This window comes from Hydractinia symbiolongicarpus, chromosome 1 (genome assembly GCF_029227915.1).
Source record: "Hydractinia symbiolongicarpus strain clone_291-10 chromosome 1, HSymV2.1, whole genome shotgun sequence".
In the NCBI taxonomy this organism is placed as follows: domain Eukaryota; kingdom Metazoa; phylum Cnidaria; class Hydrozoa; order Anthoathecata; family Hydractiniidae; genus Hydractinia; species Hydractinia symbiolongicarpus.
This window is the reverse complement of record NC_079875.1, coordinates 20,241,367-20,253,955: the sequence shown is the minus strand read 5'-3', so window position 1 is coordinate 20,253,955 and position 12,589 is coordinate 20,241,367. Positions and strand designations below refer to the sequence as shown.

The window sequence follows — 12,589 nt, the reverse complement described above, 5'->3', positions numbered from 1 at the left end:
TTGGAGTTATGTTCAAAAATCGTTTTACAAGATTCTATTGTGTATAACTGTTTCATATTAGAACATAATCTATATATTAATACGCACGACTTGTCATGGTGTTTTTAATTTGAAAACAAAGCATATTTTTGCCTATTTGCTTGTGATGACCTGAAAAATTAACAGTAAATATAAAAATGACAGTATAGTCTTGCATACTATTTCGGACATGTAGAAAAGAAAGTTAAGATTGAGAGATTCGCTATGCCAGTGTTACTTGATGATCGTGTTTGGTGTTCACGATTTAAAACGTCCCCCACTTTTCTACCGCAAAATGAATGTGCAACAAAAATAACCTCGGAGCCCGTAACACATGCGTAACATTCTTTGCATGTGCGTTTTACACACGTTACTTGATTTACACGTTTTCGCACATGTTACTTGATTTACCAATGCAAATCATAACACACCTAGTCAAATGTTCCTGAAAAAGACTGGATTTTACATCGCGTTTTACATCGCACACGTTACTTGATTTACACATGCTAATCATCGCACACCTACTCATATATTCCTGAAAAAGACAGGATTTACGGCGATGTTTTAGCTTCTTATCATCTTGTTTTTATGGTTTTAAACGATCTGCGGCGGTGTTTTTACTTCATACGATCGTGTTTTGATGGTTTTTAAACGATCTACGGCGTTATGTTAGCTTCTTACGATCGCTTTTTTATGGTTTTTTAATTACCAAAACACGATCGTATAAAGCTAAAACATCGCTGCAAGTCGTTTAAAAATCATCAAAACACGATCGTATAAAGTTAAAACATTGCCGTAGATCTTTTAATAACCATCAAAACACGATCGTACGAAGCTAAAACATTGCTGTAGATCGTTTACAAATTATAAAAACAGGATCGTAGAAAGCTAAAACACCGCTGTAGATCGATGTATATAGATATTTTGAATAAATTTAATAATCAAATTTCTTTAGAAATCGGTGCGTGTGATAAACATAATAATAATAATGGTGTTAAATTTAAAGCGATTTTAAAACGGTTTGAACTAAATTGATGTTGATATTGTGAGACGATTATGAAATGAATGCGAAACCATTGCGAAACGATTTTCGTTTCAACAAAATGATTTTAAACTATTTTGAAATGATTTAAAACGAATTTGAAACGATTCTTTTGGCAAAAAAATATTTTTCGTATAGAGATATTCGTATAGTTTCAAAAAAATTATACGAGTTGAAACATTTATTTTTGAATTGATTGTGCACAATACTAAGAACATATTGAGAATAAGGGGATATGATTCCTAGTGTACTTCTGGTATGGCAAAGCAAGTATATATAAATATAAGGCAGATTGTGGGCAACCTCAATCCCAGGGCTTTCTTCTCTTATTATTTTTTTTATTGCTGCACATGCTTATTTTTTTGGACGTTTTGTTTCAGGGGTTATAGATATAGAATAATGCAAATGGTGTCTTCAAATTACTGTGTTCTATGTTTTTATTTGGCACCCATCATATGGACTCGATAAGAGATTCAGTGGATTCTTCCACAGGACTTTGGCTAGTAATTATACTATCTTGGTTATGGCGATTTAAAATGTCGTAACATTGTGATGTTAAATTATTTAAAACTTTCAATCTTTTGGTATCTGGTTAACCCCAACTTACCAACCCATACTGCAGATGCGACTGGATAAGAGCAGAGTATATAGATTTAAGTTCTCTCTAGGAAGAGAATATTTTAGCTTGTTAAGGATACCTACACCTGGTCTCATTTTGCTTGCAACTAATTTGATGTGTTCTTTCCAGCCAATCTTATTGTCTATTATAAACCTATAGGTATTTAGGGGAGTTTACGTTTTATGGAAGTGTTGTCTTTATTAATTTGGATAGGTACGTTTTCTTTGTTTTTATTATAATAAAGAAAGAAATTATTTGCCTGAGCTATGCTAAACCTGACCATTAAATTATTAGTTTTCCACTGATTTCGACTGTTTATTTTTTATTAATGTTAAGGTGTAACAGATGTATCCAAGTCTTTAGAAAGGTTCCAGTTCAGTGTCTGCTTGTAGATTGATATAGATGTGCATTGAATAATATAAATATCATGTCATGAACAAGCAAGTTTATTCTAGGCTACGTTTCGACAACTACAGCTGTCATCGACGGGCAATGATTGTAATCATCTTTGGCTATTTATTATTTGATTTGCTAATAATTAAAAAATAGGATAAGGCAGGAGACCATCCTATAGTCGTTGACTAATTTAAGAGAATGCCCACCTAAGTACATTAATTGATAAAATAAAAATAAAATTCAATTATTTCGTTGAAAATCGAGGGTTTAATATTCCCCTAGGCAGTGATTGATGACTAGATTTTAAAGTGACATAATGAGCTCAGGTCTTTATCAGAATAGGAAGTTGAAATAGATTCCACTGGGAAATTGTAGGTTTAGATGGATTTAATTCCATATGTACGGTATTACAGGTTGGAATTAACAAAAATCCCAAACTCGAACCTCTTGTGCAATAAGGATGACTGAATTTAATAAATTTGAAGAAGCTTAAAGGGAAAGAAAGGTCAATTTTTTTGTCTTAAAAACGTTCTATTACCAATGACAAAAATAGGACTTTAAAAAACTTTATTGTAAGAATTTAGAGCAAAAGAGCATTGTCACGCATGCCGCCATTAGAGAAACTAATAAAACTCTGATCCTTTTGTATAAAAAGACTAGTGTCTTTTTACTCTACACTTGAGCATTATGTGAATAGAAACCATGTCGAACATTTGCAACACAACAAAGTTTGACTCACATGCTGTAAATAAAGTGTTGAAGAAGACACGCACATGTTTACGTTCGCTCGCATGTAAAGTATTTTTTTATATTTATTTTGAAAAAGATTATTTGGCAGTTCAGCCTTACTTGGTTTGAAAATATTTTATTTCTTTAAAGTTTTTCTGGTAGTATCAACGATGTCGGATACTTGCAGTTTCCAAAACGGTGCGATTCAAACAAAGAATATCGAAATCTTTATGCGAGGTAATGCATGGAATATCTTGAAGTTTTTCTTCAGTGCCTGCTGGGAACGACATTGTTCGATTTATTCAACCGCATAAAATTGTCAAACATTCTAACTGCCTTAAGCTTAGAGTTAACTAATAAAAGTTTTTCACGCTAATGTTACAGCAACGAAATGGGAACGAAAAGACCCAGACATTAGAAGCAACAATTTCTAGTGATACTACGGCATATTGAAACAGGCAAAATATGTCATACTTTTTACTGTTCAAGTGAACGTACTTTTATGTCATCAATTTCATGACAATAAAACATGATATTCGGGCAAATTGCAATTACAAGGAGATGCGATTTTTGACGAATTAGGAATTTAACCTTTGCAATGTTATCACAGAAAATCATCTGATAATGAAGAGTTAAGACAAATGAAACAAAGTCATGAAACGAAATGTTTGTATTATTAAGCAGTTCTGCCATTATTTTAAATTATGAGTATCTAGTTTTAGTGACATTTAGTTGAAAATTTACCTTATCTCACCTGAAAAACACAGTATTTGTTTCCAGGAGGGTTGTTGTATTTTTGTATATTTGGTCCTTAGAATCAACCAATCGCTGACGTCAAACGCATAATTACCAATAATTAATTTTTTTCCGCGCACGTTTTTTAGAAAGAATTTAGCTGTGCTATAGTAAGTAAGAGTTTATTTGCTGAAAACATAACTAATTACAAAAAAGTTTTGTTAAAAAAAGTTTTGTTTGTGTTAATATTAGTTAATATAAAAGTTTGTGTTTTGTAGCAAACACTACTTTTAACTTTTTTACAGCCCTAGATTAAATCTTTCCTTTTTCTAAAAGTTTGCTTTATGTGGAACCATTTTGCACTTTCTAAATATTTGATTTCCAAAGTGTGGGTAACCATATTTCTGGAAGTTGATAGGAAATACTATTGATATGAGTATTTATGTTTATACTATTTAGGTTTTTCACTTTTCTTGCTGTCCAACCCAACTCTCGGTCTATGATCTTTTTATGGTCCACAATCTCATTTTTGTCAGTCTCCTGCGTTGCTTACGGCACTTTTGTAATTCATATTAAATGTGTAGTCTTTTTAAAAAACCGTATAAAATTTGTATGAGATTTTAAAAATATTGTACAACCTTATTTACATTATTTGAACCGTATACCATTTCTATACTAGTCGATAAGGCCCGTGGAAATATCCACTGAAGAGGCACGATAAAAATGAAAAAGAAGAGTCATTTGAATTTTGATGACGTCAGCAACCGATCTATAACAAAAAATAATTGAGAACCTTGTTTTCAAATTTTGATAAAAAAAATGTATATGATTATGTGCTTTTGAAGAGCGGTTAATGAGATATAACGGCTTAAAAATTTTGCTGACGTCAGCAGAGACCTGTTAAAACACAAAATATTTTTTTAAAAATTTGTGTACCCGTTGCCTTTATCGTATAGACCTTGAAACGCTGATCAAGAAAATGTATAGGATCATGTACTTGTGACAAACGGTTGCAGAGATATTAGGGTTTGAAGGTTTTTTGATGACGTCATCAACCCGTCCACTCCGAAACGGATTTGTGGACCCAGGTTTTGGAAAGTTACCCAAATTGTTCCTGGTGGTCCCTAGCTACCCACCTGGTGAAAAATCATTGACGTCACCACCTAGAAAAAAAACGGTTGTCGTAACACTCATCCGTTGTTATTTTTTATTTTTATTTTTTTTGTTCCGACCATACATACTCAATAAAATAATTTTTATTTTGCCGACCGACCAACCGTAAGCTACTATCGACTTCGCCCGTAGAACAACTAATTAAATTGGAGTCACCTAATAGTAAAAATAATCTGAAGATTTCAGTGGGACCCATTTTTTGAAACAATGTACAACTGATGGGTTGAGAATCACACACAAGTTTTTTTTTTTTTTTTAGGCATACATAATAAAAATTATATCTAATGGAAATGTGATGCAATGACAGCTGATTTTGGTCAACTTAAGACAAATTCTATTCCATTGGAAGCACAACTGGCCATAGCTAACTATGAAAAAACTCATGCTGAGTATAAACAAAGTAAGTATATGCAATCAGGGTTCGAATAAGAAAAATAAATTCGATTCGCAAAAATTTCGGCACTTTGGTAACGAAGTAAACCACTATCTAGGTGTGGCCTGGGAGCACCGTAGATCAATTACCATTGGCTTGTTCATTAGTAGCTACTTGTTTTTTAACTAGAATTTGTATTTTTGTGACATGCAGCGAGCTTTAATTTTTCCTGCATTATAATGTTTTTGTTAGAAACAAGTGGGGGGCGTTTAAACTCATGAACCCCAAACAATAGAACTGAGCGTCTGAAGTAGCGACTCTCTCAGTTTTATTTTTCTTGTCTCCGACAGCCGAAATAATGTTGCAAAAATGAAATATGTACAACTTCCAAAACAACACAAGAAAAATTCTTGCTGCATAACTTTTAAAAACAAGTTTTTGAGCATGCAAGTATTTTTATCTTTTCACCTTGAGAACTAGTTACATATTTTTTAGTGAGACAAATTATTATTATGTTTTCTTTGCAGCTTAAAAATATGAACTACGTGCGTTATGCAAAAATACATAGAAAAAAAAACAGTTTTTGTAACACCCTCCTCCGTTGTTATTTTTATTATTTTTTGTTGTTGTTCCGACCATACATTCTTGATAAAATTATTTTTATTTCACCGACCGACCGTACGCTACTATTGACGTTTTCACCACTGAAAAAATAGGTTTTAATTAATGTATAAATAACAATCAGCAATGGTTACTTTTATAATTTATGCACAAGATTTCAAAAATTATTTACAAAAGTGAATTTGAATGCGGCAATGAATGGTTTCGATTGAAAGGCTTCGTTAACCTCCTTGGTCATCTATTTAACATTTAATTTGTAAAATTTGCAGATTTGCTAGATTTATCTATTGTAATTTCAGAAAGCTAAAGCTGGTTATCGTAGAGTAAAATATGGCAATGTGTAAGGTATTTGCAGAAATACTAAGCTCAATTATATAATTTGACAAAAAATAACGCAACATCAGTGTATTTTCGTAGATATTGAATTTTCTGCCAAATATGATTGAATTTAGGTTGTTGGTTTTTTTCCCAAAAAAGTACTCAAAAGCATGTTTAATTTTCACTTATTCTTGAAATCACTGCAGGAAATTTTCAAGAATAAATTTGTTCACTGCTCCTAGAATACTAACACTGAATACACAAGTTGATTTTAAGTTACTGCATCTATGCAGACATTAAAAGTATATGCAGACATTAAAAGTATAGCTAACATAATTTCTTTATTTACCTTGCATTTATTATTTCTTAATCTTAATTTTAAGCTCACTTCGAACAGATAATTTACATATGAAAAAATTAATTTAGAACATGGTAGCTGGCCAGTTCTCACTTAAATATTTCCCCAATACTGATTCAAAGTTTCCCGCCAAATTCTAGCTCTATATATTCTGCGTAACAAACCATTCTTTTTTAATTAGATTTTGTGCATGTTCATTTATTATATTTGTCATAAAAACGTCCCTATATGCTTGTCGTAACACCCTCTTCTGCTATGCTTATTTTTTATATTTGGAGAAGACTCTGTTAATTGTGAAGTCTTGTGCATGAATTTATTTTTATTTTTTCTTGTTTAATTTTTTTTTTTTTTTATGTAAAATACTCCTGCTGAGACTTTAGACCCAGCTTCATTTTGTAAGCCGTGACTGTACAGCACCATTTTTGACCCTTTTTTAATTAAGAGACGAAAAAGGTGTGACATTTTAAAATGCTATTAAATCACCAAAACTTTATTTTTGATACATTAATGTATATATTTTTAGAAAGCTTGTATGATTTCCTATATAATGGTATAAAATTATTAAGAAAAAATAAAGTTTGACAATTTAATATCATGGTTATCATCATCATTCTCGGCTTAACGTCCGTTTTCCATGCTAGCATGGGTTGGACGGGGTATATTAATGACTCTCTTCCAATCTGATCTAGACTGTGTTAGCTCTAAACTCAACTTCCTCTGTATCAAGTCTGTCCTTATAACCTCCTGCCAAGTCTTTCTCGGTCTGCCTCTGGGCTTTGCCCCAGTAACTATCAAGTCTCTACACTTTCTTACCCAATTATCCTTCTCCATTCTTTCCAAGTGCCCCAGCCAATTCAATCTTCTTATCTGGATAACATCTCTAATTCTACGGATACTTAGCCTGCTTCTTAGCTCATCTGAACTCTTTCTGTCTCTCAGACTGACGTTACACATCCACCTAAGGGATCGTCCACAAATTTCGTCTAAATTCGGCTCATTTTAAATCGTCTTGTAAATTTGTTTTGTTCGTCTTAACTCTTTCATACGAGACGATTTTTTGTGATAACATTGTAGTGTCTTAACCGTCTTAATTCGTCTCATATCGTCTCCTGATAGTCACAAATTCGTCTCCGAATATCATATTTTAAAAACAAATTCGTCTCCGAATCGTCTCATTTCGTCTATGAATTTTCTTAATTCGTCTCAAATCGTCTCAATTCGTCTCTGCTATAATAAATTCGTCTCAAAAGTTGAAAAATATTTTCGAACACTTCCGTGAGTTTAACACGAAACTTTAAAAATCTTGGCCAGGAGACCCAGCGTGATTTTGTTCCGTGAAAAAGAAATTATTCCATTGTTCTAGCGGAACGGCAGTGGCATAGCCTAGTTAACTAAGCTTTCTTCTTCAGTTGATAAAATGAGTTTCTCTCAAACTAAAGCTTAGACGCGAACGAATGACTCAGCGGAAACCCCGAGTTTAAATCGAACAATGTGACTAATCGCTTCGGAGGACATTTTAATTTATCTGTGAGTTGTTTACCAAGCTTGGTCAAATCTTACTTTGGTAAAAACTTTGTAGAATACTAATGTTTGTTAGGGTGAGTGAAACCACTCGCTGGAATATTCGGGATGAAAAGGGCTTTCCCCGATAATAATCACGTGAGCAGAGAACAATAGAATTAGCCAATCAAAAAGCGCGGCCAGATTTTGGCCGCAGAAAAATCGTTTGAGACCCAGCGTAATTTTCCCACCTTAACTACTCCGATTTCCCGGTGGTAAGAAAAATTACGCTGGGTCTCCTGGCTAGCAGTGGCACAGCTACTGATTAACTTAAGCTACATTGTTTGTACTCGTTCGATTGTTGAATGTTACGGTCTGTATATTTATCAAACTTGGCAACATTTTATCACAGCAAACTTCGTCGTTCGAAGCTGGAACTATGTTGTGGAAAAGCGAAACAAATCTCACAAAAAATATTATTATTGGTCGTGACAGATGGAATCTTGAGTTATTTTCGATATTTACTGGTAAGTATATCTGAAACTGAATTTAGCCATAAATATTCTTTAAGATTAGGATTCTTTAAATATGTTGTTAGGAAGGAATATATAGATATTAAATATAGATAGTTAGATGCGAAACATAGCTCGTCTTTACTGGGAGATATATTCGAAATGGCTGGCGTTCCTCCGCAAACGTCACATCATCGAAAAACATTAAAATTAGCCAATCAAAAATCGCCGAAAATTTTCTTGAGGTAGAAAATAGCCTTAACATGGTATTCATTAACTAAACGAAACCAGTACACAGATCAGGGATAAAAGCAAAATTTATGTCAAGATGTTTGTTCTCAGGTGTATTTAGGTGTATTTAGGTGTATTCTGCCTGTAATGGTTCGTACATTTCAGTATATTAGCTCTTTTTAACTTAATACATTTAAATGTTATGTTGGGGAGCTAAGAGAAACCGTCCTTTTCGAATTTTTCAAGAGGAAAAATGTAACAATTTTTATCTTCTGCTCTGTGTTCGAATCGTGATTCATTCATTGGTTTCAGAGGGTCAGAGCACACGTGCGAGTGAGTTGTCGTTTTTTTTATCAGTTTGATTCTTTTTTTAAGTATGTTATGAGAAACATAAACATGCTGAACCTATACCCGAAGAAAAGTTAAAATAGGGAGTTAATAAATTTTAGATATTTCTATTAACTATGATAAATCATAGTTAGAAATATCTAAAATTTATTTTGTAAGACATTTTACATGCATGACGTTGGTGGCTTCTACTAAACGTGAAGGATATAAATGTATGAAAAGCGGACCTTTACGGGACCATTTGATTTTGCTTCTACCAACTTTGTCCTTGGTTCTTTCTGATTTTAGGACCAGAAAACTGCTTCCTTCAGACAAAGACCTTTTTCTATTTATTTTTAAAGGCTGGCGGGTTGGAGATAATGAGCGTGATCTTGTTATTCTCACCTTTAATTGTTGATAACCTGCTGGGGTTAATTTACTATTCGGATAGGGGAAGTCGTGGTCATTGTAAATGGGAGCCTCATTTTCGATGTGATAACGTCGGATTTGCGCACGTCTACTCGTGGCGGGAATACCAACATCCACCTTGTTTTTGTTGTCAACTGACAAGGAGATTGTGTTTTCATTGCATAACTGCGCTAACTCATTAACCAAGTTAACTTGGGAGCAAGAAAAATGAAAATCTTCATGGATCTTTTTTTCTCCCGTGTTGCGCTTGGGCGGAACACGTGCATCAACCAACGATTTGTGACGCTTGCTCGAAGTGGTTTTTTTTCTCCTCGGTCTCATGAGGTAATGCACTGCGCTCTTACTCACATTTAACCCGAGCGTACTTTTTATGTGAGAGACAATATCTTTTAAGCTTACACCATTTGTGTACATAATACTGTCTCTGCGCCTCAAATGGGCCTCGGCCGAGTTCTGACTTATGTAGGATGCGATACATGGAACCAAGCCCGGATGTTGCTCGTGTAGCGCTGGTCTGCCTCGTTTTTTTGAAGCTAAAATAAGAAAAAGACTATTCTATAAATGCAAATAATGACGCGAGTGATTACTAAACAAGTTTATTAATGTTTATTTAGTAAAATCTGACTTGAGGCTGGCTATTCTTACTTTTGAGACTTTCAGTCTGTTTTATTCTTATTTTGTTCTTAATAGTAAGAACACGACTTCAGAATTTAGCCTCTATTTGTTCTTATTGATATATTTTTCCCAAAGTTTCTGAAATTTATGTATTTATATACATGAGATAATATGTTTAAGTCCAGCACAAAATATAAAAAATTCAAGCAAACAAAAAAAGATTACTGGAATACATTATTTTGTTCTTATAATCTGTGAAGGAATTCAGGTTGAGTACGTTTTTAATATGTTCTTAATTATTGGCAAAATCTCAGCCTCAACGCTCTTAAAAACGCAGTTTTTATAAAACAAATCGCGTATTGAATTGACAAAATTGAAGGCTAAAGGAAAAAAGTTTATCCATTTGATTTTTTTTTGTGATAGTTTACAAAAAATGATTCAAATCTTAATCCATGGGCACTAGGCTGCTCAACTGAGTGTCTAAACAAGCGGCTATCTAATTTGTCTGAAATCATTTTACGTAATGCAACCGCACGTCACACAGTTTTTTTGCGGAACATTATTTGCTTCTGACAAGCCGTTTCTGTCACATAAAATTGTTAATAATTTTTTTTTTGCAATGTGCAGCCCACCATAATCAATTGTATAAGTATAATTATACATTAAGTTAATATAACAGTGCAAGTTGACAAAAATAATAAAGCAAAAATAGTTTTTTTTCGTAATTTTCAGAAGCAATATCGCAACAAACTTCAATTGCTATTATTTACTTCTTATGCTCACACCGGCATGTGCGAAGAGAAAAGTTAAAATAGTGAGGTTTTTCGAATATTTGTGTGTTGTTGGTAAAAAAACAACAAATCTTTTAAAGATTTTGCATCATCGAGCTTTAAATTTACGAATAAAGAAAATATATAGTTTTATAATTATAGTAGTTTTTTTCTCATGACTACGGAAAAATCACAAGATAAATTGGGCAATTATATATTTTTTTGTTTTCAAGACCGTTGCTGAAAATTTTACGACGAGATAAAAATAAATATTTACCGCATTGTAAAATTTCGTTGATGTAATCTTCATTTTCATCATCGGACAAAGAATCGTCCGTAAACAACCAATCTAGGTCGCTGTCGCTATCTGAAATATCTGAATACATTAAAACCACTTTAAAAAACACTAGCTTTTTAAATAAATTTTCGTGTTTAAGAAACCCTGTCGTCTTAGTTCGTCTCAATTCGTCTCCGTGATTTTACCGCAGCGTCTTAATTCGTCTCAATTCGTCTCCGTGATTTTACCGCAGCGTCTTAATTCGTCTCAATTCGTCTCCGTGATTTTACCGCAGCGTCTCAATTCGTCTCAATTCGTCTTAAAATATTTTGTTCCACTTTTTTTATTCTGAGACGAATTGACAAAATATCGTCTCCTGATATTTATGAGACGATTTTTAAATCGTCTCAATTTCAATTAAGAACAAAACGAGACGAATTTTTTTTAACTTTTTCGTCTTATAGCGTCTCGTTAATGGGACGAAATTTGTGGACGATCCCTAACCATTCTCATATCATTCCTTTCTAAACGGTCAAGATCTTCCTGCTTCACTGCCCATGTCTCACTACCGTATAACATAACACTTCTTACACAGGCCTCATACAACCTACATTTTAACTCAATTGACAGGACTCTGCTAGTCATCAAAGGAAGTAACACTTCTTCCAACACCCCCTTCACTGCCCAACATATCACCTAAGTAACAGAAGTTCTCAACTATCTCTAACGAGCCACTGTTGTACATCATTGAAGCTGCAAATACTTTATTCTCTATAATCTCACCTTTGCAACGCTTACATACAAAATGCTCTTAAGGTGGAAGGTTAATGCTCTTAACCTTCCACCAATACTACTGCACTTCTTATGCACCCAATGCTTGCAAGTCCGACAAAAAATTGAGTTACTACCAACCCCTTTACTGCAAACTTCACAAGGCCACTTTTCAACTACAAGGTCACACTTGGCTGCACTGCTACTAATGATGACTTTAGACTTTGCTGTGTTCACCCTTAACCCTTTCTCTTCTAATCCTTTCTTCCACTTCTCAAACTTTTCAACTAATTCTTCCATCGACTCTGCTATTGAGAACCAAATCATCTGCATACAATAACTCCCATGGACAACCTGTTCTGAACTCCATTGACAGCGCTTCTAGGACTAGAACAAGCAACAAAGGACTAAGTACAGAACCCTGATGTACACCAACATTTACACTAAATTCATCACTAAGTGAATCATTAATCCTGACACAACTTCTAGCATTGCTGTAGACTGTACCATCGTAATAGACAAGAATAAAAAGTATCCCTACTTCTACAAATGAGATCCCTTTACAAAACTACTAGGTTCTCCTATTTGCTGTTAGCTTTTTTTGGGATCACAAACATTAATCTAAAAACAACTTTTAATTTTTTTCTTAACATTCTTTACTTTTGGAGATATTTAGTATTACATTTTTTTCCACAATTTTTAACGTATGATTGTCGGAAAACTCATTATAACTCCCGTTCTGCTTAAACTCATGAATTAAAAAAAAAATGTTTTT

The 12,589-nt window shown here is 33.4% G+C and overlaps 2 protein-coding genes across 3 annotated transcripts in view; one reads left to right on the top strand and one right to left on the bottom strand.

Moving 5' to 3' along the window:
- LOC130645596 (uncharacterized) overlaps nt 1–12,589 on the top strand; it is a 63,397-nt gene that overhangs the window by 2,221 nt on the left and 48,587 nt on the right. For both annotated transcript variants that reach the window (XM_057451644.1, XM_057451638.1), the window contains exon 2: nt 4,972–5,112. In XM_057451644.1, the coding sequence (XP_057307627.1) occupies nt 5,013–5,112 (100 nt within the window). In that variant the 5' untranslated portion in view covers nt 4,972–5,012. The remainder of the gene's footprint in view (nt 1–4,971; nt 5,113–12,589) is intronic.
- On the bottom strand, nt 7,348–11,562 carry LOC130645613 (uncharacterized). The gene is made up of 2 exons (XM_057451655.1): nt 11,044–11,562; nt 7,348–9,914 (listed from the first exon to the last, which is right to left on the bottom strand). The coding sequence occupies exons 1-2, from the start codon at nt 11,150–11,152 to the stop codon at nt 9,121–9,123; spliced, it is 903 nt and encodes a 300-aa protein (XP_057307638.1). The 5' UTR covers nt 11,153–11,562; the 3' UTR covers nt 7,348–9,120.